The sequence below is a fragment of the Canis lupus genome, chromosome 24 (genome assembly GCF_011100685.1).
Source record: "Canis lupus familiaris isolate Mischka breed German Shepherd chromosome 24, alternate assembly UU_Cfam_GSD_1.0, whole genome shotgun sequence".
Classification (NCBI taxonomy): domain Eukaryota; kingdom Metazoa; phylum Chordata; class Mammalia; order Carnivora; family Canidae; genus Canis; species Canis lupus.
The window spans coordinates 26,160,337-26,188,335 of record NC_049245.1 but is presented as its reverse complement, the minus strand read 5'-3'; the positions used below and the strand labels follow the sequence as shown (position 1 = coordinate 26,188,335).

The 27,999-nt window shown below is 51.3% G+C and overlaps 2 protein-coding genes across 11 annotated transcripts in view; one reads left to right on the top strand and one right to left on the bottom strand.

The window, feature by feature from the left end:
* Positions 1-38: 38 nt before the first annotated feature.
* TLDC2 (TBC/LysM-associated domain containing 2) lies at positions 39-22,860 on the bottom strand. 9 transcript variants are annotated; one of them, XM_038572234.1, is made up of 10 exons: positions 22,845-22,860; positions 20,780-20,844; positions 17,963-18,169; positions 15,587-16,818; positions 12,540-12,643; positions 11,133-11,312; positions 10,465-10,617; positions 7,889-7,984; positions 1,693-1,766; positions 39-730 (listed from the first exon to the last, which is right to left on the bottom strand). In XM_038572234.1, exons 5-10 carry the CDS (start codon positions 12,570-12,572, stop codon positions 595-597), a joined length of 672 nt encoding a protein of 223 aa, XP_038428162.1. In that variant the 5' UTR covers positions 12,573-12,643; positions 15,587-16,818; positions 17,963-18,169; positions 20,780-20,844; positions 22,845-22,860; the 3' UTR covers positions 39-594. The 9 variants fall into 9 exon arrangements, with proteins under 9 accessions (XP_038428162.1, XP_038428161.1, XP_038428160.1 ...); XM_038572233.1 differs by lacking the exon at positions 22,845-22,860 and adding an exon at positions 21,377-21,754; XM_038572232.1 differs by lacking the exon at positions 22,845-22,860 and having other exon boundaries at positions 15,587-16,266; positions 16,690-16,818; positions 20,780-20,930.
* SOGA1 (suppressor of glucose, autophagy associated 1) overlaps positions 21,371-27,999 on the top strand; it is a 76,422-nt gene continuing 69,793 nt past the window's right edge. Inside the window, exon 1 of one of the 2 annotated variants that reach the window (XM_038572214.1) lies at positions 21,371-21,484. In XM_038572214.1, the coding sequence (XP_038428142.1) occupies positions 21,401-21,484 (84 nt within the window). In that variant the 5' untranslated portion in view covers positions 21,371-21,400. Of the gene's footprint in view, positions 21,485-22,494; positions 23,182-27,999 lie in introns of those variants that run through there. The other variant, XM_038572213.1, reaches the window with a different exon arrangement.

Genomic DNA, 27,999 nt, shown 5'->3' with positions numbered 1-27,999 from the left:
CATAAATAAATAAAAATTAAAAAAAAATAAATAAAACATACAGAATAGAATCCCATTTTTATAAGATACACACACACATCTCCGTGGAAAATTATCTGGAAAGGTATATATGAAAATGAAAATGTTAATGTTTTGGGGGTGGTTGAATTTTAGGCAATTTTAATTTTTTTTAAGTCTTTTGTTTTTTCTACAATAAACATGTATTAGTTGTATAATTCCTAAAAAGAAGTTTCAGGGGGTGCCTGGCTTGCTCAGGGAAGCATGTGACTCTTGATCTCAGGGTCCTTTGTTCAAAATCCTATGCTGGCATGAAGCTTACTTTAAAAAATAAATAAATAAAAAGAAATTTCATCAGGGACTTTGTGCTGCTCAGATGAGGTGTGAATACCTTTCACTCCTTCAGAGTCACCTCTCCAGGAGAACATTATTTGCTTCCATGCCCGTCTTGGGTCCCCAGGCCACAGAGAGGTATGGTCACAGCCAGTCTTCTAGATTTTGGAGAAAATGGGCAGCGCTCTCTAAAGAGGGTCTAGATGGCATTCATGAGCAGGTCTGAGCATTTGTTGCTTTAGGAAGCTGCCCACCATGGGGACATCAGCTCAGGATCCAGGCCTCCAGCTCCTTGATGCAGAACTGCTCCTGCCGGGCCAGCACCTCATTGTTGAAAGTTGCACAGGGGTGGCTTCCCCCATGATACAAGTCTTCATCCAACCACAGCCCAAATTGGCCACTAAAGAGAAGAGGAAAATCTTGGCATGACTGAACTCCTGGATGTTGACCTTCCAGGTCTACACCACCAGCCTTTGGCTTCACCATAACCACAGCTCAGTTTTGTCTGTTTAATCTTCCTTTAAACCAATTTATCCAGATTATTGGGAACTCCACATGTTGTTCCCCCATAGGATTTGGAGCACTTTTTTTTATAGTTAAGTGATTTCAATAAATATATACATTGGTGCAACCATCACCACAATCCAGTTTTAGAACATGTGGAACATTTTAAAGATGGCAATGCTTAACCGAAGGAGTGAATCTTCAGGCATGGACTCAGCCCAAAAACTACTTCAGAAAGCATCCACTCTAATCCCCTCATTTGATGGCAAACCAGGCTCGGGCTGGGAAGTGGGTTACTGCAAATCAGCAATGGCTGGTGTGTTCTGTGCCACACTGACTCAGTAGAGGCTCTTCAGACAGCTGGGAGGGCAAGGAACTTGCCTGGTACTGCTTTCATCTTTGCCTTCAAGATAAGATTTATTCTGCCTGAATGTGGAGGTTTCACCAGGAGTAAGGCTAACTTTTTCTTCCTAACACACAGGCGCGCGTGCGTACACACACTTGCACCAGGTTCCTGGGCAGATGCCTGGCCTTCCTCCAGTGAGCGGTTTCCTGATCTAGCCTCCCATCCCTTGACTTGCCTCAGACAACCATGTGGAGGAATGCTGTTCTCCAAATCACATACATTCAGACAAAGCTGTCATCAACCTAAACACTTTGGAGGATAACCCCCCGCCCCCCTCCCTCACCCCCACCCCTCACTCCACCCCCCTCCTGTCGCTGCTGATGTTGAAGGGAGAAGCCTGGAAGTTTACCACCAGCCTCATCTGGGGCAGCCTAGCCCAGCATTTCCGGATGGGAGAGAGACCAGACACAGACTACCCCGACTCCAGACTTGGGGAGGGCGGAGCCACGCACCTGCCACTGCCCATCATCAGTGAATCCAAGTCTCCTTTCACAAAGAAAGAATTGCTTCCTGTCCACTTAAAGACCTGGGATGACAGAAAAAGCTGGGTTACCGGGTGTGTCATGCCCTTGCAGCCTGACTCCACACCACTGGGTGGCAGTGTGGTGGAGGGAAGGAAACATCCAGCTCCAAGCCCCACTATCAGGAAGTACCCTGGCTCCTGATTCTGGAAATTTCTTCTGTCCTCCCCGAGTTTACCTCCTCTTGCTTTCTAGTCTGAATTCCCACAACCCCAAAGCCCCCCATGTTCTAGAAGTAGACCAGAACTCTCCGCAGCATCCTGCTTCCAAAGCTGGAGAGCGGAGAAGGTCCAGGTCAGGAGCTGGACCCTGATTCTGCCACAAGCTGTTTCCTCATCTCTCGCTGGAGCATGCCCATTTCCCTGTGCTGCCTCATACTCTGGTCCTTAGCAAATCTTGTGGCTCCACCCCAAAGAGACTCTCAGACTACCTTCATTCCTGCCCTGTCCATCTCCACTTGTGCTCACCCAGTCCCCACCACACTCACTCCTCGCTTGCTCACAGCCTCCTTATGCATTCCTGCTTCCCCTGTCACCTACCTGCCCACAGCCCCTCCTCACACTGCAGTGTGACCTGCTCTGACCCCTGCTTTCCTCTGACCTCTTCTCTCCCTCCTTGACCACTTCGCTACACTGGCCTTGTTATGCTTGGGACACCCAAAGCTAGTTCCACTTTAGGACCTTCACAGTAGCTGATCCCTCTACTGAGAATACCCTTCCCCGCAGATCCTGAAATGGCCCACTTCTCATCTTTCAGCCTGAATGTCATCCCAGAGAAGCGTCCTGGATCACCCTGTTTAAAGTAGCCCTTCCTCCTAGGCCTTGTTTCTTTTCCTCAGCATTTCCACTCTTTGAGAACTGTGTTCATATGCCAGCACTTCACTGCCTGTGCCTCTAACATGTAAGCTCTGGGGGCTGTGTTGGTTCCCAGCAATATTCCCAAGACATAATATAGATGTCTGTTGAATGAATAAATTATTCAAGAGTCATTCAGCTAATAAAAAATATTTTTAGAGGGCTACAAGAGTATAGCATTATTGCCCATAATTAGTTGTTTAAAAAAAATGCTATGGGGACACCTGGGTGCTCAGTGATTGGGCATCTGCATTTGGCTCAGGTCATGATCCCAGGGTCCGGGGACTGAGTCCCGCATTGGGTCCCTGCGAGGAGCTTGCTTCTCCCTCTGCCTATGTCTCTGCCTCTCTCTTTGTGTCCCTCGTGAATAAATAAATAAAATCTTTAAAAAAAAAAATGCTGTGAGCAACCATGTTTTTTTTGTTTTTTTTTAAGATTTTATCCATTTATTCATGAGAGACATACAGAGAGAGGCAGAGACACAGGCAGAGGGAGAAGCAGGCTCCACTCAGGGAGCCCGATGCGGGACTCAATCCCAGGACCCCAGGATCACACCCTGAGCCAAAGGCAGGCGCCAAACCGCTGAGCCACCCAGGCGTCCCAACCATGGGGTTTTTAGCAAGAAAATAGACTAATACAAAATTAGTCCTGGGCTCAGAAGAGATGAGATAATATTAACAAGTGACCATGAAAAGACAGAGCCATTCAATTCCTTCTCTACTTTCCTTGAAGAATGTGACCTTCAAACTTGAGGGAGTAAGATAAACGTTGCTGCTACAGAGACTCTGTTCATAGCACTGTTTGGAATCGCCCTCAAGGAGCAATTGGTGGGATCCCTGGGTGGCGCAGCGGTTTGGCGCCTGCCTTTGGCCCAGGGCGCGATCCTGGAGACCCGGGATCGAATCCCACGTCGGGCTCCCGGTGCATGGAGCCTGCTCCTCCCTCTGCCTGTGTCTCTGCCTCTCTCTCTCTCTCTCTCTGTGTGACTATCATAAATAAATAAAAATTCAAAAAAATAAAATAAAATAAAATAAAAGGAGCAATTGGTAATTCCTGAAGAACACAAGACGTGCCAAGAGACCAAAGATAGGCAAAGATCACTCAATTAAAAAAAAAAAAAAAAAAAAAAAGATTCCATAACAGGAAGTTGGGAAGACAGCCCCTGTAAAAATAATTCATTTCATTCAACTTTTTTTTTTTTTTTTTTTTTTTTTAGCATTTAGTACCAGTCACTGTTTTATGTACTGGGTAGAATGGTGAATTTAACAGACAAAAATTCCTGCCTTCATGGGATTCCCATTCTAGAAGGTGGAGGTGGATAAGTTAAATAGTATGTTAGGAGGTGATAAGTGCTAAGTATAAAAAAGTAGAGAAGGACAAAAAGGATTCCCAAAGAATGGAATGTTGTCAATGTAAATTAGTTGGTCACAGATGGCCTGAGATGATGACATTTGAATAGAATCGGTGGCCCAGCGGTAGCACCGCCTTTAGCCCAGGGCCTGATCCTGGGGACCCAGAATCAAGTCCCATGTCAGGCTCCCTGCATGGAGCCTGCTTCTCCCTCTGCCTGTGTCTCTGTCTCTGTCTCTCTCTGTGTGTCTCTCATGAATAAATAAATAAAATCTTTAAAAAAGAATCCTAAAGGAGGTGAGACCTGAGCCATGGGATCCAGTGGAAGGCATTTGAGGCAGAACAGTATATGCAAAGGCCCTGAGGCAGACGCAGGCCTGCATGTTTCAGGACTGGCTCAGAGCTCATTGTAGCTAGAGGAGAGTGAGGGAAAGGAAAAATATCAAGAAACAACATAAGAGAGATTCGGAAGATGTAGGGCCTTGTAGATTATTATATTTTTTTAAAGATTTTTTTTATCAGAGATGGCATCAGCTGGGGGGCGGGGGCGGGCAGGAGTGGGTGAAGAGAGGGTGAAGCAAGCTCCCTTCTGAACTGGGAGCCCGACATGGGGCAGGATCTCAGGACCCCAAGATCATGACTGGAGCCCAAGGCAAATCCTTAACCAACTGAGCCACAGAGGTACCCTGGGCCTTGTAGGTTATTATAAAGACTGCCTGGGGCGGCCTAGGTGGCTCAGCGGTTTAGCACCTGTCTTCGGCTCAGGTCCTGATCCTGGAGTCAAGGGATTGAGTCCCACGTCAGGCTCCCTGCATGGAGCCTGCTTCTCCCTCTGCCTGTGTCTCTGCCTCTCTCTCTCTCTCTCTCTCTCTCTCTCTCTCATTAATAATAAATTTTTTTTTGATTAAAAAAAAATAAAGACTGGCCTAGTGCCTAGGTGGCTTAGCAGCAGTTGGATATCTGCCTTTGACTCAGGTCATGATATAGGGTCCTGGAATGGAGTCCCATGTGGGGCTCCTTGCTCAGTGGGGTGTCTGCTTCTGTCTCTCCTTGCTTGTGCTCTCTCTCAAATAAATAAAATCTTAAAAAAAAAAAAAATACTGGCTTTTCTCCAAGAAAGGAAGCCATTGGCAGCTTGGAGCCAAGAAGTGACATGCTCTGACTTACCTTTTATTTATTTATTTATTTTTAAAGATTTTGTTTATTTATTCATTTATTTATGAGAGACACACACAGAGAGAGAGGCAGAGACACAGGCAGAGGGAGAGGCAGGCTCCATGCAGGGAGCCCGATGCGGGACTGGATCCCAGGACTCCAGGATCATGCCCTGAGCCAAAGGCAGATGCTCAATCGCTGAGCCACCCAGGCATCCCTGACTTACCTTTTAAGAGGAACACCTGCTATTGTGATGACTGAGTGTAAGCAGGGAGACCTATTAGGCGGTTACAGCAGGAACAAGGACAAGTAGCAATGGTGGCTTGAACCAAGTGACAGCAAAGGACATGGTGAGAAGTGGTGACTTCTGGATATAGACAAAGGGCAGAGCCATCGGGGCTCATTGACGACTCAGGTGTGGGGTGTGATGGAGAGGAGTTAAAGACCCCAACATTTTTTGGTCTCAGTGGTAGGAAAGTTGGAGGTGCCATTAACTTCATTGCAGAAAATGGCAGGACGGGCAGATTTTGTGGGGGAAAGTCAGGAGCTCAGGTTGGGACCTGGGAGGCTTAAAATGCCATGCTTGCAGTCCAAGTGGAAACAGGGTAGTAGTTGGATATATGTCTCTTGGGTTCCTGAATGGGCATTGTCTTCTTTTCAATTACTCCACCTTTGCACACGCCCCAAGAAGACTGCTCCCTACGCCCTTCATCACCTGGTGATCTTGTTTGTCCATCAAGACCCAACTCAACAAGCTCCTCCTCTAGGAAGTCTCCTTTGATCATCTCACCCCTTTTCATATAGGTGCTCCTCCTTGGGGTTGCTTCCACAGCACCTATAGCTCTATACTGTGATCATCTCTCTTCTGCGAGCCCGAGAGCATCTCCATCTGTCATTTAGAGAGGTAGTGTAGTGCTGCGGCCAAGTTCAAGCGCCGGGGCCTGTTTCTGCATCTCATCCTCCCCGCTGACTAGCTGTGTGAGGTTAAGCAAGTTACTTAACTTCTCTGTGCTTCCGCCTCCTCAACTGTAAGATGGGGCTGATAATAGTATGTACCTCATAGGAATGTTGTCATGATTAAATGCGCTAATTTGTGGAAGTCTCAGAATAGTGCCTGGCGGGTGGTAAACTAGTACAGTTAGCTGCTACTATTTTTATGAGTCGTAAAAGTAGTGTGCTTCGTGCCAAGTGCTCGGTCGTTTTATTCAATAAATAGCTCCGAGATGGAAAAGCTTTAGATGAGAGATGCTGGGGACTGTTCCCCTCCCTCCTTCAAAAGCCCTGCTCTCTGGCAGCAAGCACCATCTGACTCCCCCACTGTCTTGTCTCTGTCACCCACCCATCTCCCTGTCACCAATCACCATGCATTAGAGTGTTGAGCTCTGGCTCACCATCCTTCCCTCCTTCCTAATTCCTGCCACTGTCCTTGGTGAATTTTGCCACCCACACGGACCCATCCCCTGCCTGCCATCATCTTTTCCTTTTCCTTTTCCTTTTTTTTTTTTTTTTTAAAGATTTTACTTATTTATTTATGAGAGACACACAGAGAGAGGGAGAGACACAGGCAGAGGGAGAAGCAGGCTCCATGCAGGGAGGATGATGAGGAACTCGATCCCAGGACCCTGGGATCATGACCTGAGCAAAAGGCAGATGCTCAACCACTGAGCCACCCAGGTGCCCCCCATCCTTTCCTTTTCCAATCCAGGGGTGTTCTTACCCCCACCCCAGCCACTGTCTCCTGTGTTCACACCCGGGAATCTGTCTTTACCAGTCTGTTTCCAATGTCTCTGTCTCATATCTTATAATCCAACACATTGCTCAATGGGTGTCGTTATTGCAAGTCTCTGACCTCAAAGCCACCTCTCAACTGTTGTTATCATCTTCGTTTCATTGTCCTCCAGCCTCCCCAGCTCCCCTTCCCTACCGATGCAGACGTCAACCTCCGCTCCCCTCTGTCCCTCTGTCCAACCAGCTTGGCAAAAGCCCCAGTCACTCTCTCCCATGCCTGAACTCAAGGAGCCAAATGTAGCTGGAGGGACACGCGTGCCCAGGGGACTGGCTTGCCTTTAGACAGACCTCCAGGTGACCCTGTCCTTCTGTTTCTCTGATAGGCCTACCTCTCCACTCCCATGATGATTTGATACCTTTTCTCTGCTCAACCCTTACATTGTTTGCTCTGACCTCACTCTTAGCTGATGACCTCAGCCCATACTTCATAAGGCTGAAGTCACTGGATGTGTCTGTCTTTATTTTCCTACCTGTACACCCACAGATCTATTGGCACTTGGACAGACTTCTTGTCTGTACAGCCTGCATCAGGTGAGCCATACCCCTCTTCCTTTACAAGCCAGTCTGTAGTTGCCAGGAACCTACTGAGCATTTTAAGAAATGAAGATGGGGGCGCCGGGGTGGCTCAGTGGTTGAGTGTCTGCTTTTGGCTCAGGTTGTGATCATGGGGTCCTGGGATCGAGTCCCACATCAGGTTCCCCACGAGAAGTCTGCTTCTCCCTCTCCCTATGTCTCTGTCTCTCTCTCTCTGTGTCCCTCATGAATAAATAAATAAAATCCTAAAAAAAAAAAAAAAAAGAAATGAAGATGGGCCGGCCAACGGGGATGTGCTGCCCACCACTGCCCTGACATATTCCCTCTGTGGAAAGATGGAGGGATATGAGGCACCCCAACATGGGGAATAGAGCTAGGGGCCACTGGGACCTCAGGATCTTTGGTATAGCCCTCCTCCCCCCTCCCTAGAAGGTTGGGAATATCACCTTTAGCTGTGGGGCGAAGGAGAAGAGGAAGGTCTCTCCAGTACCATAGAAGCTTTTGCTGAGTCGAATAGCTGAAGAGGAGAAGGCCCCGAACATCTGGAAATAGAAGAACTTGCTGTTGTAGCTGGAAGGGAGTGGATATCCTCTGGCAAACCTGCTCTCCAGGCTTAGTAATACAGACTCACCTAGAGGGGCACCCCGGGGGGTCTGGGACAGACCTGGGGCATAGGGAGGGCTGCATAGGCCCATCAATGTGTGTCCTTTCCCTTGACACTCCCCAAGGAAGAACTCTTGCTGGTGTCCTCCTACTTTTTCTTAAATATACTTCTTTTGTAAAAGTAATCCTTGTAGAAAGGTATTAGAAGTTATAGACAAGAAGAAAGAAACACTAAACCCTTTGCAATTCCCCCTCTGTTCCCCAGGGTAACTCTTCTTAACATATTTGTGCATTTCTTTCCAGCATCTTTAATGCCAGTGTATATATTCTTACACAGAAAACCAGATCCTATAGTACACCTGGGTTTGTGGGGTTTTTTTTTTCTTCAAGTTTTACTTATTTAAGTAATCTCTACACCCAAGATGGGGCTCAAACTCACGACCCTGAGATCAAGAGTTGCATGCTCTTCCAACTGAGCCAGCCAGGTGCCCTGTACATCTGTTTTGTAAGCTGCTTCCTCCCTTCACTTTTCTTTTTAAAAGTTCAAACATACAGAAAAGTAAAAGCACGGTACAGATAACCTCCGTGTAGACTCAAAACTGTAAATGTGTTCACCATATTTACTTTCTCTCTTCTTCTATTTTTTGCTGTTCTGTTGGAAAATAATTTGCAGATATTACAACCCTTTTACCCCTAAATAGTTCAACTCCTAAGAATGGGGATTTTCTCACGTACTATCACAATTCGACCATCTCACCTCAGAAAATTAACAGCAATTCCATAATATCTAATATCCAGTTCTTTTTTTCTTTAAGATTTTATTTATTTATTTATTCATGACAGACACAGAGAGAGAGAGAGGCAGAGACAGGCAGAGGGAGAAGCAGGCTCCATGCAGGGAGCCTGACATGGGACTTGATCCCAGGTTTCTAGGATCGTGCCCTGGGCTGAAGGTGGCATTAAACTGCTGGGCCACCAAGACTGCCCTAATATCCAGTTCTTAAAACATTTTCTCCATTGGCCCAAGAGTACCATTCATATCTTACTCTAAAAACAAGAGCTGGGGCGCCTGGCTCGCTCAATCAGTGGAGCTTGCAACTCTTGATCTTGGGTTGTGAGCTCAAGCCCCAAGCTGGGTATAGAGATTACTTAAGAAAATAAAAATAGGAATCCCTGGGTGGCGCAGCGGTTTGGCGCCTGCCTTTGGCCCAGGGCGCGATCCTGGAGACCCGGGATCGAGTCCCACATCGGGCTCCCGGTGCATGGAGCCTGCTTCTCCCTCTACCTGTGTCTCTGCCTCTCTCTCTCTCTGTGTGACTATCATGAATAAATAAATTTAAAAAAAAAAAAGAAAAAAAGAAAAGAAAAATAAAGTCTTAAATAAATAAAAACAAAAACTTAACACTTTTAATAGCTGTGGCTCTACATCATTTTTCTTAGCAGCCTTTGGCAATATTTCACTATGTAGCAGAACCATATTTCCCTCAGCCATTCTCTCGCTGTGGGGTAGTTGGTGGCTGCAGGTTTTCCCTCTTTTACAGAGTGTGGTGGGGCAGAGGCAGGATCACTGGGAGGCAGCCCTGGGGAGTAGGTTTTGGCCTAATATAAAGAGTAACATCCTTATAGTCAGCAACACTCTGCCAAGGAAGGGACTCCATCCTGAAGAAGTGAGCTCCCCGACCTTGAGGAGGACGGTCCTTGATCAGCATCTTGAAGATGGAGGGAGCTCCTGTCCACATGAGGGTCCTCAGGGACCCTTGAGATCTCTCCCAGCTCTAACACATTCCTCTCATGGAAGAGCAGTTGAAGCTAGCTGGCCCCTGTCCAGAGAGCCTGGGCCCCATTGGCGAGACCACATGGATTTGAGACAGCGCTCTCCCAAGGTCCCTGCTGTAAAAGGTGGGCGCTTCCCGGGGCTGCCTCCTCACTGGCTGGCTTTCACTCTTAGTCTCTCAGATCCGTTCTCCCACCAGCAGGGGGATTTCAAAGCACAAATGGATCATTAAGGTGTAGTTGCCCCACATAAATTGTCTTCCCAGTTGACTATTTGCTTCCCCTCAGGCCCCACCTCCCTATTAGGCCTCTAGCTCCCAGAGAGCTGGAACCCCTTCTGTCTGACCTGGCTCTTGTCCACATCGAAGCTGGCACATGGAAGATGCATAGTATGTATACAAGTGTCGAATGGATGAATTAGGGAAGGAAGGAAGGAAGGAAGGAAGGAAGGAAGGAAGGAAGGAAGGAAGGAAGGAAGGAAGGAATGACTCTGAGGGGGGATGGTTTCAATGTCATCCTCAGCATCCATTATAAGTGACAGGCTATGGCCTCTGCCTCTTGTCCCTGAGGCTGCCCTGGGGCAGGGCCCGCTGCTGCGTGGTCAGGCACCCCCAGAGCCTCAGGTTGGGGCTGTGGCCCAGCTCACCTGACCATCCTGGTCCTTTAGCACCAGCAGCACCGGCCCGCTGCGGCCTTCCATCTGCCTGTACAAGCTCCGCAGGCTGAAGCCATCTCTCGATGTTCGGAAGGCCAGGCTCCAGAGATGTCCAGTGACTCTTGGGGGGAGGTGGAGGCTGAGCTAGGAATAGGGCTGGAGGTGAGCGAATGATCCTTGTCCCCCCACCCCATCCCTTGTTCCTTCCACTCTGACCTCAGGGTGCCACAAAGAATGAGGTTGAATAGGCCGCACTCACCCAGGCATGGTGCTTTATGGGTGGCAGAGGAGTTTACTGTTTCCAAGGGCCAATTAGGAGCCCTCAGAGAGAGGGATTGTTAGTCCCATTTTACAATTGAGGAAAACAAGGCTCAGGGAGGTGAAGCAACTTGTCTAGAGTCCACACCAGGAGTAAGCAGCAGAGCCAGGATTTGAATCAAGGTCAGGTCTCCCTCAGGACTCTTTCCCCTTGATAACCTTGGTCCCTAGAGGCTGGAGAATAGATGAGGTGCTGAATCCCTACCCCTATTCCTCCCTACTTCATCCTTCCACTGCCACCATAGGTTTGGGATGTAGGAGGAATGAGCCTAGGGTGTCCCTGGACCTGGCTGGGGTAGGGAAGGAGCGGGGTACCCTTAGGCTCCTGGCACTGCTCCAACCTGCCTAATCTCCGAGGGTCCGAGAACCTGGCTGGCTTCTGCCAGCTGGGGCTCCACAGGATCTTCAGGAGCAGGAGCTGAGACTGAGGCTGGAGCTGGGGCTGTCTTCTCTTCCTCTTCCTCTTCCTTTTCCTCATCCTCACACTTCTCTACAGATAAAGCATCTTCCACCTGACTGGGCTATGAAGATACAAAGAGGCCTGGTGAGTCGAGGCTCAAGGAGACACCAGTTCCCATGTCTCCAGAGCACAAGAGCCTGGGCTGCCTCATCACCCCCACTCAGACCCCTGCAACCACCAGCCCAGCCAGGGGAGGCTGGTGCCCTGACCAACAAGACCACCCTGGCCCCTGCCAGCTGGAAGTCACAGGTACCCATGCCCATCAGATGTGGCCATGGACTCTGTGGTTTGTCTGCCTGCCTGCTATAGATCCAGAGTGGGTGCCAAGGATCAAGTTCTAAGCTCAGGGGCAGAAGAGAAGGGCAGGTGGCAGCCTGGCCCAGCCCTGAGAGCTGCAACTGTGTGCATCTGTACTTGAAACAATGATAATAATATCAATAATCATAACAATACCAACACCCATAGTGGCCAATGCTGATCAGCACACTCTTAACCAGGCCTGGCTGAGCGCTTGCTGTGCATGACCTCCCTGAATTTTCCCAAGAATCCTAAGAACATGCTCCTTACTATCCTTATTTTACAAAGAAAGAAAATGAGGGCCAGAGGCTTCTGTCAGTCAAGGGAGACAAGTGTGAAGCAGCTGAGAAGGCACATGCAGGTTTGTGTTAGATGTGTGATCGTCCATGTGAAGGTGTGTGTCAGCTTCAAATAGACTTGTGTTGGCAAAATCAATGTGAGAAGGTGTTGAGTAACTTTGTGTGTTTGCCTGTCAACGTGTTTATGAATGTGATTTGGGATTGTATAAATATGTGTGTGTGTGTGTGTGTGTCAGGTGGATGTGTGTTGGTTTATGCCTTCATTCAGTTGAGCTTCCAGTCTGTACCAGAATGTATGATTGAGGGTGTGTATGTGTGTGTACACGTGCCTGTACACAATGACTTGGAGACTTTTCATAAGGAGAGGCCTCCTAGAGAATGAGAAATGATGAGGACATTTCTTTCCTATTCTCCAGGTTCAAGCCTAAGAAGGGGGTCCTAGCTGAGTGGGGCTTCTGGATGGAGCTCCATCTGGCTGGAGACAGGCATCTGTGCTCCATAGGGTCTCAGGACCAAGGGGTAAGGGGGCAAGGCCCCAGGTTCCTGAACTCTTGAACTCCAGGTCAGCTGGAGAGGGACTTGGAAGGGGAACAAATCACCCATCTATGTCCAATCCTAGCCGCCCCCCCACCAGAGATCTAGCCTACTCCACCTTTGCTGGCTTGTCCCCCAGCCCAAGTTGGGCCCCTTACCAGCCGAGTGTAACGCCAACGGAGACCTTTCATTCTGTCTGAGCCCGGCGGCTGTCAGTGAGAGTCCTCAGACCTCCCAGGGGAGGAAGCACTGCTGGTGAGGCCTAGAGATGACAGGGAGAGGCCTGGGGCACACCCTGCTAGTGCCAGGCCACCCAGCTGCCCTTTGCTCTCTCTCCTGTCACTCCCAAGACTAATCATCACTGGGTAGGTCTGTGAGGTCAGCTACCCTCAGCATTCAAGGCCTCACCTGGAGTTAGCAACTAACACATATTAATCATACATAGTAAATTCTAGCTGTGATTCCTTTCCATCTCCCTGCCCTTCTGGCAGCTTGGCCTAGGGATTCTGGCCCTTTGGGCAGATGCCTGAGCTCCAGGCTGGGGATCTGGAGCCTCTGGTTCTCTCTCTGACCTTGGATAAGTCCCTTGTACCCTTGGGCTTCAGTTTTTCCACATGAAACATGTTATACCAGATCATCTCAGAGTCTCAGAGGCCCTCACAGTACTCACTGCCGGCAATTCAGTTCCCTCTCAAAGCCAGCAAGTGTATTATAACAGAATTTTGAAAGGAGCCAAGACTAAACCAAAAGAACAACAAATAAACAACAGCTCCATTTAAAAAAATAATCTTCCTTTTTTTAATTTAAAAAGGCATGTGTATGATAGAAATTTTGAGAAATCAAAAAAAATTTTTGAGAAATCTAGAAAAGAATAAAGATACAAAAATATTCATAATTTCATCCCTCAGAGATAAACTCTCAACCCTTAAGTATATTTTTCCAGTTTTTTTCATTTATCATATATATATACACACATATACTTTTATGTATAGTTTTTAAAAGTACCTTTCCACTTAAAAATGAGAATTCTCCAGTGACATTCAGCACCCTTTGAACATGTGATTTCTAATGGCTACATATTGTTTTCCTCATAGGATGTATCATTTATTCCTCAACTGTTGGACATTTTGTGTGTTCCTAATTCTCTGTGATTATAAGCAAAATTGTAATGAAATTCCCTGTTCGTAAATCTGATTATATCCTTTATGATAAATTTCAAAAGTTGAATGCTGGATCAAATGTCATACACAGGGTGCCTGGGTGGCTCAGCCAGGTAAGTATCTGCCTTCAGCTCAATGAGGAGCCTGTTTCTCTCTCCCTCTGCCCCTCCCCCCAGCTCCTGCTCTCTCTAGCTCTGCCTTTCTTTCAAATAAATAAATAAAATCTTTAAAAAGGTGGGGCCATACACATAGTTCTTTTTTTTTTAAGTAATATTTATACCCAACATGGGGCTCTATCTCATGATTCCAAAATCAAGTGTTGCATGTTCCACTGACTGAGCCAGGCAATCACCCCCTCATAGTTCGTTTTCTTTCTTTCTTTCTTTCTTTTTTTTTTTTTAATTTTTTTTTTTTTTTAAATTTATGATAGTCACACACAGAGAGAGAGAGAGAGGCAGAGACACAGGCAGAGGGAGAAGCAGGCTCCATGCACCGGGAGCCCGACGTGGGATTCGATCCCGGGTCTCCAGGATCACGCCCTGGGCCAAAGGCAGGCGCCAAACCGCTGCGCCACCCAGGGATCCCTCTTTCTTTCTTTCTTTCTTTCTTCCTTTCTTTCTTTCTTTCTCTTTCTTTCTTTCTTTCTTTCTTTCTTTCTTTCTTTCTTTCTTTCTTTCTTTCTTTCTTTCTTCCTTCCTTCCTTCCTTCCTTCCTTCCTTCCTTCCTTCCTTCCTTCCTTCCTTCCTTTCTCTTTTTTAAGATTTTATCTATTTATTTGAGAGAGAGAGAGAGAGAGAGCACAAGGAGGGGAAGGAGAGAGACAGCAGATTTCCCCGAGTGGGGAGCCTGACATGAGGCTCAATCCCAGGACCCTGAGACCATGACCTGAGCCAAAGTCAGATGCTTAACCGACTGAGCCACACAGGTGCCCCCATAATTCTTGATAATGTTTCCAACAAGGCTTCCCAGGGCTTAAAGCTGACCCATCTCAATTTATCTTTAGGGAATCTTTGGGTAATATATTTCTGAGCACCAAGTTTTATGACCTTAAATTACAGATAAGGAAATTACCATTCTGAGAGTGGAAGAAACTTATCACAGCCACACTAGTATAACACAGTGGTTACAAGCACAGGCTCTGGGTTTCCTAGGTGGCTCAGTTGGTTGTGTGTCTGCCTTCAGCTCAGATCACAATCTGGAGTCCCCGGATCAAGTCCTAAGTCTTGCTTAGCCCAGAATCTGCTTCTCTCTCTGCCCCTGCCCTGCTTGTGTGCATGCCCTCTCTTTCTCTCTCAAATAAATAAATAAAATCTTAAAAATAAAAAATAAGTACAAGCTCTGGAGTCAGGGAGTTCAAATCCTGATTATACCACTTCCTTGCTATGTGACACTGGGCAAGTTACTTAACATCTCTGTGCTTCAGCCTCCTCTTCTGTAAAATACTAACAACCACCTAATAGGGCTGTTGTAAGAGTGAAAGAAGAGAATGCCTGGGATGCCTGGATGGCTCAGTCAGTTAGGCGTCCAGCTCTTGGTTTCAGCTCAGGTCATGATTTCATGGCTCGTGGATGGAACCCCACATTGGGCTCCCCACTCAGCTGGGAATCTGCCTGAAGATTCTTACCCTCTGCCCCTCCCCCTATTTGTGCACATGCTCTCTCTCAAATAAATAAATCTTTTTTTTTAAAAAAAAGGATAATGCCTGAAGAACTAGGATGCTAAGTCCAGCCTCCATTCTTCTGCTATCAATTCGATGAGATAACCCACAGTGCCTGGTGTTCAGTGAGTGTTGGGGAAATGATAGTGCTTATTGCTATTCTCCCAATACCACCTCTGAGAAATTCAGGACTTAAATACCTGACACTTAAATACCCACTCAGTCTCCACCTGGGCTCCTCTGGACAGATGGTCTCTTGGTCACTTAGTAGGGAGAAGAAGTAGCTCAATGGGGAAGAAAAAGGCAGGAATGGGAAAAATGTTCTTGCATTGCACAGCCTTGGCTTCTGGCAACCTCCCCCAGCCTGTCCAGCCAGATGGTTCCTTACCGTATCTCCCAGGCTCTCCAGAGACAGCCACTTCCAGAACCAACTCTTCCACCTGGCAGTCTGTCCGAAGCAGCTTTAGCTTTGCACCCTGGTCCCCTGGCAGTGGCTGGCACCTCTGCCCCAGCCAGGCTCCAGGCGCTCCTCCCCAGCTCTTATACCTGCCCAGAGGGCGTCTGGCCTTGGCCTTATGCCCACTCCCGTTCCAGCTGGGAAGCCTGGCAGGGATTATTGTCCATCAGAAACTCAAATCCCATAAATATACACAAACAAGACCTTGTTACCCTCTGACCTCCAGCTCGGCCCCCACCAGTCCAAAGAGATGGAGGACACTGAACTTCTTGGCTCTTGGACTCCTCTCACCACAGCTACCAGGTACCACCTGGAGCCTGGAGCCCACCATTAGGAACCTTTCTTTATCGGGTACAGATGCTACAGGAAAAGGCAATGCCGTGGGATTCTCCATCAATCACTCCATTCTACAGGGGAAGCCCGAGGCTGGGAGGCAGAGAGAAGACATCCTTTTCTGCCCTGGCTTGTTTCCCCTCTCTCAGATGGGGTGATGACTCTCTCCTCACTGGCCTGTTGTGACAGTATGTGAGATCACGCACGGGAAGTCCAGTGTTTGGCACACAGTAGGCACTTCGTCCACGGGGGTGTGTTGGGAGGATACTTTTCTGTCCCTGACTCAAAACAAAGTAGGATTCAGTGAATGCTGTGTTGTCAAATCACAGATCCTCAAGTTGGAAGGGGCTTCAGCTAATCCCAGAACAAGCAGTCTCCACCTAGGCCAGTGCCCACTGGAGAATACATCCACCAAGTGGTCTCCTGGCCTCTGCTGGGTGGGTGGACCCCTTGTCTCTGGAGGCCTGCCTCATTCTCACACAGCTGAAAGACACCCTCTCTGCTGAGCTTTGTGTTGAGGACCTGAGTCCCAGATATTCTAAGTCCAGGTCTCTTAGGGCGATGCCCCCTCCAGGAAGGGTGGGATGCAGAAAAGCCTTGTATTATGGGGAAAACAGGCAAATAAATGGCCCTGTTGCCACCTCAAACAGGGCTGTTGCAATATGTGTTTGAATTGTAAACGGTTCAGGGGTCATACATACCTGGCCCTTTTTCCAAACTTATTTCCCTCAGGCTCAAGACCTGAACCACTGGGCACTTTGAGAAGCCAGTGAGATTTGCTTTGCTGTCTCATTCTTTGTTCTTGTGTCCAGGAAAACCCAGAATATGACCTGTCAGGAACACCAATCCAATAATAGGGCCCCTAAAAGCTCCCATGATGGGATTCTAGGCGCCAGAGTGCCAGACATCCCAGCTCTGGCTCAAAGCTCGCCTTCTCCTTTCTTTTCCAGACCACACGCTGCCTCTCTCAGAACTCCCAATATTATTGCCAGGAAACAATTTGAATGTCCAATAAAAAGGGGAAAGGTTAAGTGATTCTTGGAACATCCATTCCGTGGATTATTTCTAAGTATTAAAAGTGATGCTTGCAAAGAGTTTATAAATGCATGGGAAATGTTTCTGCCCCTCTGGTAGATGGAAAGAGGACATAAAATCCTAGGCACCTCACAGTTTCAGCTGTATGAAATACACTTGACTAGAGTCCTTTCTAGAAAACACCCCATGCCTACTGGGTGGACTGGCTTCACCTCCCCCCATGTCCTGGGAAATCTAAGTTCTGTTCTCTGAGATTTGAAGTCTTTGCCCTCCTTGGTCTCCTCACTCTCACCTGAGAAAACAGAAGCCATCAGCAGCAGCCCCCTCACCCTCCAGACAGAAGCCCCTACATCTCCTCCATGGCTCCCCCTCTCCCCCACCTTTTTTTTAAAGATTGTATTTATTCATGAGAGACACACAGAGAGAGAGGCAGAGACATAAGCAGAGGGAGGAGCAGGTTCCCTGCAGGGAGCCCGATGTGGGACTTGATCCCAGGACCCCGGGATCACACCCTGAGCTGAAGGCAGAAGCTCAACCACTGAGCCACCCAGGTACCCCCTCCTCCATGCCTTCCATCCTTCCTCCAGGATGATGGAGGTAAGTCCCCTGCTCCCTTCAAAAGCCAAGCCCTCATCTCTTGATCCCTCTTTGTCTCCTTCTCTGTCTCTCTCCCTCTCTCTCCACAGGATGGTCCCCATCCCAACTGCTCCATTTCTCTTTTTTCTGCACTCCACCTCCACAGCCTGCTCACTCTTCAGTGCACTCCCTTTGACTTCTGTCCTCACCACCCCAGTCTCCTAGTGGTGCTAGGCAGGGGGCACTTTTCTGCCCTCCTCTTCCTGCAGCGTCTCCACTGCCAGACCCCTGACCCAGGGATGCCTCCCACTTCATTCAGCCTCCTGACCTCCCTGCAACGCATCGCTGTGTATTCTCTCCTACCTTACTGGGTGCTCTCTCTCAGTCTCCTGTTGGTAGCTTTTCCTCTTTAAGTCACTTTCCAGAATCAGGACTTCTTAACTTCCTGCTTGTGGACCAGTTTCTCTTTTCTCTATAGATGCTCTCCCAATAAGACCTCACCTGGTCGCGAGGATTTAAATATGCTTGAATGCTGATGACTCTTCAGGACTCCAGACCAAATAGAGTGATCTGTTTAAAATACAAATTAAAAAAAAAACCCAAAACCCACTCACAAATTAGATTATGTCATGCCCCTGCTTGGAGGCTCCAATTGCTTGTTGCTGCATCAAGAATAAAGCCCCTGCCCAGGGCATGCCTTGGCTTCACTCCAGCTTTAACTTGTCCTTTAACTTTCCATCACTCATCGAGTCCCAGTCACACCGACCTTCTCACTTCCTTCAACATCTATCAAGCTTATTCTGCCTCAGAGATTTGCCCTCGCTGTTCCCTCTGCCTGAAATTCTCTTACTCTTTTTTTTTTTTTTAAAGATTTTATTTATATTTATTCATGAGAGATACACAGAAAGAGGCAGAAGGAGAAGCAGGCTCCCCATGGGGAGCCCGATGCGGAACTCGATCCCAGGACCCTGGGACCATGACCTGAGCCAAAGGCAGACGCTCAATCACTGAGCCACGCAGGTATCTCTACTTTGGGTCTTTGAATAACTCAATTTGTATGTATACATATTAAAAAAATATTTAAAACATTTTAATTTTTAAGTGGGCTCCATGCTCAATGTGGGACTTGAACTCACAAAACCCTGAGATTACATGTTGCATGCTTTACTGACTGAGGCAACCGGGTGCCCCTGAATAACTCAGTTTATTTATTTTAATTTTATAGGGCTTTAAAAAAACCCTCAGTTTATTTATTTTTAATAACTCAGTTTAAATGCCACCTCCTCAGTGAGGCCTCCCTGACTATACTATTTAAAGCAGGGTCCCGGGATCCCTGGGTGGCGCAGCGGTTTGGCGCCTGCCTTTGGCCCAGGGCGTGATCCTGGAGACCCGGGATCGAATCCCACGTCGGGCTCCCGGTCCATGGAGCCTGCTTCTCCCTCTGCCTGTGTCTCTGCCTCTCTCTCTCTCTCTCTCTCTCTCTGTGACTATATAAATAAATAAAAAAAAAAAATTAAAAAAAAAATAAAATAAAGCAGGGTCCCCTACTAATTCCTCTAATTCTCCCTCAGCCAGTGGTTTGTTTCTTTCATGATTTGTATAATGAAAAAAGAAAAAACACCCTTTAGTTTAAAAAAAAATCACCTCCTCTTTGAAGCTTTCCAGGATTTAGTCTTCATTCAGTTTTCATCATGGTGGTCAATTTAGCAGCTTGAATGGGAGGAAATTACCTGTTTTTCCACTGAGTAATTGGCATCATTTCTTACAATCTGATATAAAATTCTTATAATCATTGTATGCTTCATTCCTTCTTGAGTAGAGCTTTATATTTTTGTAATTTTTTTAAAAAAGATTTTATTTAATTATTCATGAAAGACACAGAGAGAATGGTAGAGGCATAGGCAGAGGGAGAAGCAGGCTTCTCGCAGGGAGCCCCATGCAGGACTTGATCCCTGATATCACATCCTAAGTGAAAGGCAGATGCTCAATTGCTGAGCCACCCAGGTGTTCCTTGAGTGGAGCTTTAGATAGCATCCACTGCTATACACTGTGTGTGTGAGCTGAACATTGCCCATCAGCACAACAGACTTTGAAACTGGATGTCCCTGGGTTCCAATCAGTCTCAGCTCTGTTGCTTCCAAGCTGTGTGACCTTGGACAAGCATTCCAGTTATCCATTGCTGTGTAACAAACTAACCCAAAACTTAGTGGCTTAAAACAACAATATTTATTTTGCAGTTTGGGACAGCTCATTTCTGCTCTACTTGGCATCATCTGGGACAGTGCCAAAGCTGGGGGCTGAATCATCTGAAGGTCCACTCTCTCACATGTCCGGTGGTTAGCAGGGACCAGAGCTGGAGTTGTTGACTGGAACACCTTTACTAACCTCTCTGTGAGGCCTGGGCTTCCTCCCAACATGGGGCCTGGGTTCCAAGGTGAGTGGATTAAGAGAGAAAGAGAGTGTGAGCTCAGGAGAGCACTGAGTAGCTTTTTATGGGCTAACCTTAGAAGTTACAGCATCACTTTTGCCACTCTCTATTGGTTGAGGCAGTCACAAAGGCCTACTCAGGTTCAAGGGGAGGGGATATAGATCCCCTTGCTCAACTGGAAGAGTGTCAATGCCACACCGTAAAAAGGGTGATTGGGGTGGGCTGTATGTTGCTGTGCCTCTCTTTGGAAAATGCAGTCAGCCACAAGAAACTGAAACACAGAGAAGGCAAACCATTTCTGAGAACTCTATAGCATCTCTGTGCCACAAAAGGACCACCCTACAAGAAATGGAGGCATCAGAGCTGGAAGGACTCTGTCATCTGTTGCATCAGACTAGACCAAATGGGGACTCTGAGGTCCAGGAGCTGGGAAGGCCTGCTCTGGCCCTTGCCCTGTGCTATACACCACCAGCTTGTTTGTGATGAATCTACAGTGGCCCATCTCCCCCCTATACTGCGTGCTCCATGAGGTCAGGAATGCACCAATGACAAGTCCACTTATTGTCCTACCTGGTGCCTATGGACTAGGTGAGGGGACAGTCAGGGCAAACAGGGGAGGTGGTGCCTTGCCCAGGAGTGGTGGGAATGTCTAAAGAAGCCTTTGTGGAGAACTTGCTAAGTGGCCCTGCTCCATGTGGCTCTGTGGAACCACCTGGAGGAAACACCTGAGGGTGGAGGGGGCACTCACACACCTGGACACACCTGGATCAGGGTGAAGCCACGTCTCAGGTGAGAAGGCATACCGCGGTATTCCCCACTGTGAAGGAGGTGGGATAGAAATTAAGAAGCAGACCTGGTGTCAACTGAGTGTCAAGAGCAGGAGGAGGCGGAGAAACAGGATGGGGGGGTGGGTGGGTTGGATGCGGGGGTGGGGGGAAGAGGAAGGAGAAATCGGCTGGTGGAGGAAAAGGAGGGGAGGCAGGAACCGGGAAAAGAAGAGACTGCAGGGGGTAAACATAACCCTGCCCCCTCCCCAGGTGGCAAGGAGGTGCCACCCGGAGAATGGGTGCCCACCCGTGGGGCAGCCCAGGGCTTAAAACGGGCTCTGCCCAGCGGTGGCTCGGTGAGGGAGAGTAGCTTCAAGGAGCAGGGGAGTGCACCGAGGCGGGAAGGGGCGGCAGACACGGGAAAACCCACAACAGAGCCAGAAGCACGGCCCTGGAAGGAAGGAGCGGAAACCACCAGAGCCAGGGCTCGGGGGTTGTCTGGGGCTGCCCCGGGGAGGGAACGTGCGGGGATCAGGACAATTGCCTCAGTCTGCGCCAGCCCCCGCCGGGGCCGGAACCTACTCCCAGAGCATCGCCGGGCTCATAATGGGACGCCTCCATTTTAGCCATGCGGAGCCAGAGACCGGGTCGGGGTTGGAGCAGGAGTGCCCGAGATTCCGGCAGGTTAAGGTGCGCAGAGTTGGGCATGTCCGCAGGCCCGTGGGAGGGAGGCCGAGGCAGAAGAACCAGAGCGCGTCACGGGCCCCATCCGCGCTGGGCCCGACTCTGGGCTAACGGCGCGTGCTCCCTCGCTTCAGTCTACGCATCTGTACTATGGGATGGTCGGTCTCGCCCGGCGAGGTTAAGGGGGGCGGAGTTCGCGCACGCTCCGCACGGCCGCGAGGGGCGAGGCGCCGGCGGTGTATATGGATGCTGGCTCCTGCGGTCTGAGGGCGGCTCGGCCTCCGCCGGGGAGTCCCCTCGCTCGCCGCTCCCGGGGCCCCTGCGCGGGCGCTGGGCGCAGGGGCGCGTCGGCCGGGTTCGTCCCCCGGGCGGGCGGGGGCGGCGGCGGCGGCGGAGCGGCGGCGGCGGCGGCGGCGGCGGCGGGAGCCCGGGCCGCGGCAGCCCCGGCCCGCCTGACCCTCGAGGGGGTCGCTGTTGCCTCGCAGATCCCTCCCTCGCTCGCAGCCTGCGTCCCTCCCTGCCGCTCCCGCCGCGTCCGCCTTTTGTTCGCGGAGCCGCGCGCCCCCGAGCCGAGGCGGCGGGGCGGGGAGCTGGCGGGGCTGCGCGGGGGGCGGGCCGCGCCGGGCGGAGCCGGGGCCGGGGCCGGGGCCCGGGCCCGGGCCGCAGCCGGACTCGGAGCCCGAGGGAGCGAGCGGCGCGCGGGCAGCCGGGGCCCCGGCGCACTCCGGGGGCGCGGCGAGGCCGAGGGGGCGGGCGCCGGGCGGAGCCGGAGCCGCAGCCGGGGCGCCTGGAGGCGGGCGGGCCGCTCTCTCCGAGCGCAGGGCGGCGGGGAGCCGGCGCGGCGGGGGTCGGGGTCGGGGTCGGGGTCGGGGCCGGAGCCCAGCCCCGCGGCGGAGCTGGGCCGAGAGGAGCCGCGGCCCGGGCGGTCGGAGCGGCGCCGGGACCCTCCCCAGGGGCGCGGAGGCCGGGCGGGCCCGGGCCATGCGCGCCGCTCGCTGAGGCCGAGGGAGGCCGCGATGGAGGTGCCGGCGGGGGAGCCCCCGGCCCGGGGCTGCGGCCCCCCGCCCGCGCCCGCGCCCGCGCCCGCCCCGGAGAGGAAGAAGAGCCACCGCGCGCCGTCGCCGGCCCGGCCCAAGGACGTGGCCGGCTGGTCTCTGGCCAAGGGCCGCCGCGGCCCAGGCCCGGGCGCCGCCGCCGCCTGCAGCGCCGCGTCCTCCGCGCGGCCAGACAAGAAGGGGCGCGCAGCGGCGCCCGGGGCGCGGAGCGCGGGGACGCGGGTGGCCGGGGTCCGCTCCGGGGTGCGCGCCAAGGGCCGCCCGCGCCCCGGCACCGGGCCGCGCCCGCCGCCCCCGCCGCCCAGCCTCACCGACAGCAGCTCGGAGGTGTCGGACTGCGCGTCGGAGGAGGCGCGCCTGCTGGGCCTGGAGCTGGCGCTGAGCAGCGACGCCGAGTCGGCGGCCGGGGGCCCGGCGGGGGCTCGCCCCGGGCAGCCGCCCCAGCCCGCGCCGCCCGCGCAGCAGCCCCCGCGGCCGCCCGCCTCCCCGGAGGAGCCGTCGGTGGCCGCGTCGTCGGTGGGCAGCAGCCGCCTGCCCCTCAGCGCCTCGCTAGCCTTCTCCGACCTCACCGAGGAGATGCTGGACTGCGGGCCCGGCGGCTTCGTGCGGGAGCTGGAGGAGCTGCGCTCGGAGAACGACTATCTCAAGGTGGGGGCGCCGAGGGCGGTAAGGGAGGCGCCGAGGCGCCCGACTGGAGGAGCGCGGAAAGGGGGCCGCAGCCCCCGGGGACCGCCCGAGGTCGGCGTGGGGCTCCCACACATCCTGCCTCCGTTTCTATTTGGGAAACCGCCTCCCGGGGAGGAACTGGCCAAAGGGCCCTAATTCTGGAGGGAGGGAGTCTTGGGAAGACTGCTTGGGAAGGTGCCAGGATGCATTACTTGGGATGGGGTGGGGGTGGGCAGTGAGGGCTGCACCCCCTGTCCTTCACCTTCCTAGAACCCCCACCCCCAGGCCCGAGGCCAGGCCTCTGGTTGCTGTCTTTTCCCGAACTGGTGTCCGTGTGCACTTGTGCCAGGGAAACCCAGCGGCCCCTGCCCAGGGGAGGCCACGACACTATCCTGAGTGCTTCGCCTGGTGCAGGCCTGTCCCTGCCTGCCTTTCAGGGCGGGTCCTGTTTGAAAGCATGACATCTGGGAACATCCCCTTGGCTAGAGTCCGACTTCCGTCCAGTCTAACGGTCCCACAGCCTGGGAGGATGATGTCGTGGGAGAACTGGTTCAGAGGCAGCTTCCGAAATCCCAGGATGTCGTCTTCTGCCCTGTACACACAGCAGTCCCTCCGGCCCCTCCTGGCCCGTTGCCTTGTCCTTCCCATGTTCCCGGTGAGAGGAGGGAAGCCGTCCGTCTGAAAGGGGCATTGCGTCTGGGCATCTTGGGGCCCTGAGAGCTTCCCAGGAGAGCACACGAGCCTTGCCTTCACCCTCTCAGCGGACATGAGCACCTACTGGGTACCGGCCAGTCTCTGCCCGTGGTCTGTCAGTGTTTGGGTGCTGGCCTTGGCTGGGGACACGGAAAGAAAGCCTCACGGGCTCCACCACCCCTGGCTGGGCATGGTTTTCGAAGAGGCCGAAATGTTACCTACTACTCTTGTCAGTTGATGGCCTGGCACACCCAGAGTACCCTGGCCAGGAGCCACAGAATTCACATCACTGTGCTGATTTATGTCTGCCCGGCAACACTTAGCTTCGCACTGTAGCTCTTCTGGCTAGATAGGTTTCTCTCTCTTTAGACTTTTGGGGTCTTGCTCAACAGTGTCTCTCCCTCCTGATTTTCCCCCCAGGATTTCCCATCCAGCATGTGTTCAGTAAATGCTTCTAGAATAAAAGGACAAAGTCCGTCTGAAATCAGCATAATCCACTCCTTCAGCCTCTAATCTTTCCCCAAGCCAGGTCCCCTGCTTCCTCCTCTGTTAGATGGGTGGGTGAGTCTTCCCAAAGGCCCCTGTTCACTGTTGATAGCTGAAGGCTCCGTCAGCGCTCACAGTCTTCAGAAGGCCACGGTGAGGAGAGGACAAGCGAAGGGTGGGTAGAAGGACGGAGACAAACCAGAAAGAGGCCTGGCCCTGCCCCCTGACTGTTTCTGGCCCTGCCCACCTGAGCTGTGCTGAACTCAGACCTCCTGGCCAGCACTGTTTGTGCCATGGGCACATGGAGCTTTGCTTCAAGGTCTCCTCATGCATCAGCAACCCCCGTGGGCTCCTGTCCACTCCAGGAAGTCATCAGGGCCAGCTGTGGCTGTTAAGATGGATAGCAATCCCAGAAGGCAAGGGAGCGAGAGATTGAGCCCAAGGTCTCCCAGGGGCCAAGGCATGTCTGGGTACATCCCACTGCCTGGGCTGGGCCTGGACCACATTTCCACTCTCATTCAGCACCTCAGGCTTCACATGCAGGCCTCTGGCCACGAGTGGATCTGGGGTCTGGCTTCCTGGCTATGTGGCCTTGGGAAAGTGACTTACTGTCTACAGGCCTCAGTTTCCTCTTTATAAAGAGGTACACCACACTTCCTCCAGCCTTATGGGTTAAAGATGATGTGTGTAAACACCACAAGAGTGCCTGGCATAGAGTGTGCCTCAGAAGAGATGAGGATGGTTGCAATCACCGCTGCTTTCCAGCGGTATGGAGAGCATCCATCATGTTCTTTGTGGGTTCTGTGGGCGGCACGATATCCTCCTCCCCCCTGAAGCAGGCCTGACTCTTTCTTCTGGCCTCTCATTCATTCTTTTACCATTTATTTAGTACCTACTGTGTACCAGGCATTAGTGCAGATCCGAGATACAACTGTGGACAAGGATGAAGTGTCTGTTCATGAAGCTCTGAGTCTAGTGGGGGAGACTGGGATTTAACAATAGTGGTATAGTAAATCACAGCACAGATCAGGTTAAGGGTGGAGAAGGATATAGTGTGCCAAGAGTGCATGAAGGTGGGGCAGTGGGTGTTTAGGGAGGCCATGGCCCAAAGGATGAGATGTAGCCAGCTGAATAGAAGCTGGGGTAAGAACATTCCAGGCTGAGGGAAATGGGAAAAAGCTTGTTCATGTAGAGGGACAGCATGGAGACTGGAGAGAGGAAGGAGGTTGGATAGAGAGGTGAGTAGGGCCGGACTGTGCAGTCCTCGCTGTGTACACACAGGTCGCTCCCTGAATTTCTCTAGAGCTTTGTTTGACCCAGCCACCAATCTCCCAGAGGTGAGGTGAAAATCCAGAGATTGGGGATGTGGACTGTAAAGTATAGGGTCTGTTACAGGAGGTGATTTGTCCATTCTACAGATGGGTAAGCTGCGCCCAGAGAGAGGAAGGGACTTGCTCTGGGTCCCTGAGCCGGTTCTCCAGACAGCCAGGGCTTGGAGTAAGAATGTCATACACTCTTGACGTGTTTCCTGCCCCTCTGGGCCTCTTTGCTTCCAAGAAGCAGTAACTGAGTTACCAGGCGAAGGACTCCAGATCCCCAGGGTGTCCCCTGTAGGTTTCGTGCTACCTGGGTGGAGTCTTAAGTGCGGGGGGGCCCTGCTTGGGTTCATCTCCCAGTGGTGGGGGCACTGGGAACTGTCAGCTAGGGAAGGAAGACCTCACAGGTGGTGGCAGGTCTCCTGTTGCATGAGGCCTGTCCCGGGGCCCAAGTAGGGAAAGAACACATGGGGCAGCTGCCTCCTAATCAGAGATAGGAGCTGCTACAGAGAAGGGAGTGAGCTCACTGGCATTGAGTTGTTCAGGCAGAGGGAGGCTGGATGACCTTGCATGTTTGGATGAAGACGAAGGGTTTGTGGAAAGCGGTTTATAAACTGTACAAAATGGTGGTGGTTATGATTAGAAGGAAGATTCAGGGAGAGATTTATGTGGTGGCTACAATTGAGCTGTCTGACCTCAGGATCCCTTCCAGGCAAGGAAGCCTGAAGATTATGAATTTTGGAGGTTCCATGGTTCTAAGGTGCAGCTTTACCCGCAGAGCAGACACTTGACTGCATTTGACCTTCAAAGCCCTGGTGGTCTCAGGTCTTCCAGCTGCCCATCAACATGACCCATGTGCCATGTAGTGGGGACATGCAGGGAACCTATCGGAGTGTAGATGGAAAATCTGAGGGTTGGAGCCCAAAGACCTGACTCTGCCATTTACTGTGTGGCCATGGGCAAGTCACTTGGCCTCTCTGAGCTACTTTTTTCATCTATATAATGAAGATGATGGAACCTACCTGGGCAGCTTCATAAGATTGTTTTCAGGGATCAGGGAGGTATGAATAGACAAGAAGTTTTTTTTTTTTTTTTAAGATAAAAAAATATTTTACAAGCAGTGAAATCCCACATCTCTGGGGGAATTGTCATTGGTAGCCAATGAGCAGATAGGATGTCTGTGTCTTCATTCTTGGGGGTGCTGGGAGAAGCCAGGGAGGTGGATCCCTGTAGCTTTAGGATGTTAATAAATCAGGAGCTACTTCAGGGAGGACAGGAAGGTGCGATCACATTCCACAGTGTGAGCTCTGAGGAGCAAGGCAGCCCCACACCCTCCTTACAGGGTCTAGGTGTGAGTGTTTGAAGTCCGGCCAATCTAGATGTCAGCTCAGGAGGGCCCAGAGGAAGCATCTAATCCACTCCCAGTTCACTGCACAGTTGGGCACATGGAGGACCCAGGTCACAGCCAGGATTCCAAAGCTGGTTGGACTACCTCTGGGTCCTGTTCTTTTTCTGTGGCATGATTGGAGCAGTGAGCTTTTGGTTGCTAACAGTGTGTCTAGTCTGGGACACAGGTTGGGGAAAGGAATCCTGTCGTGTGCCAGGCTCTAGGCTAAGACTTGTTGGGAACAAGTGAGGGTGACATATGCTGGGGCTGGAGCCTGGAGCCCGCAGGCAGGGGGAGAGGGACATGTGTGTGCATGCAGGTGCGTGAACATGTACCTCACACTGGTGCAGAATGTGATCGGGGGTTGGGGGGGATGTGAGGTACTAGGAGAAACCATGGGGGTTTGGATCCAGCCTTACGGGTTAGTTAATGGCTAGGCTAGAGCCCAGGGTGCTGGAATGTTAGAGCCAGCCTGGGGACCCCACAGACTGCTGGTCCCTGGACTTCTATGGCTCTTGCCTCATGAGCACCATCCCCTGTTAATCACTCCCAGTGTGTTAGAGTCCAGGCTAAATAAACCCTTACTCCTCACAGCAACACTGAGTCGAGGGTTCTGATGTCAGATCTATTTGGCAGATGAGGAAACCAAGAGGCTCTGTAACGTGCTGGCGATTGCACAGCTGATGTACTTGGGAACCTCTAGAAAACCCTAAGGAGCTCCCCTTGCCCCCTTGCTCTTCCATCCTCTCCCATGCTGGCGGTAGGCTGTGCCTCTGAGTTTCACACAGCGGAGTTCTTGCCTGGACTTGCCAGTTACAAGCTGTGTGATGCTGGGTGAGGTGCTCAGCCTTTCTGAGCCTCTGTTTCTTCTTCCGTAAAGTGAGGGAGAAGCGTGCCTGCCTCAGGGTTGTGCCCTTT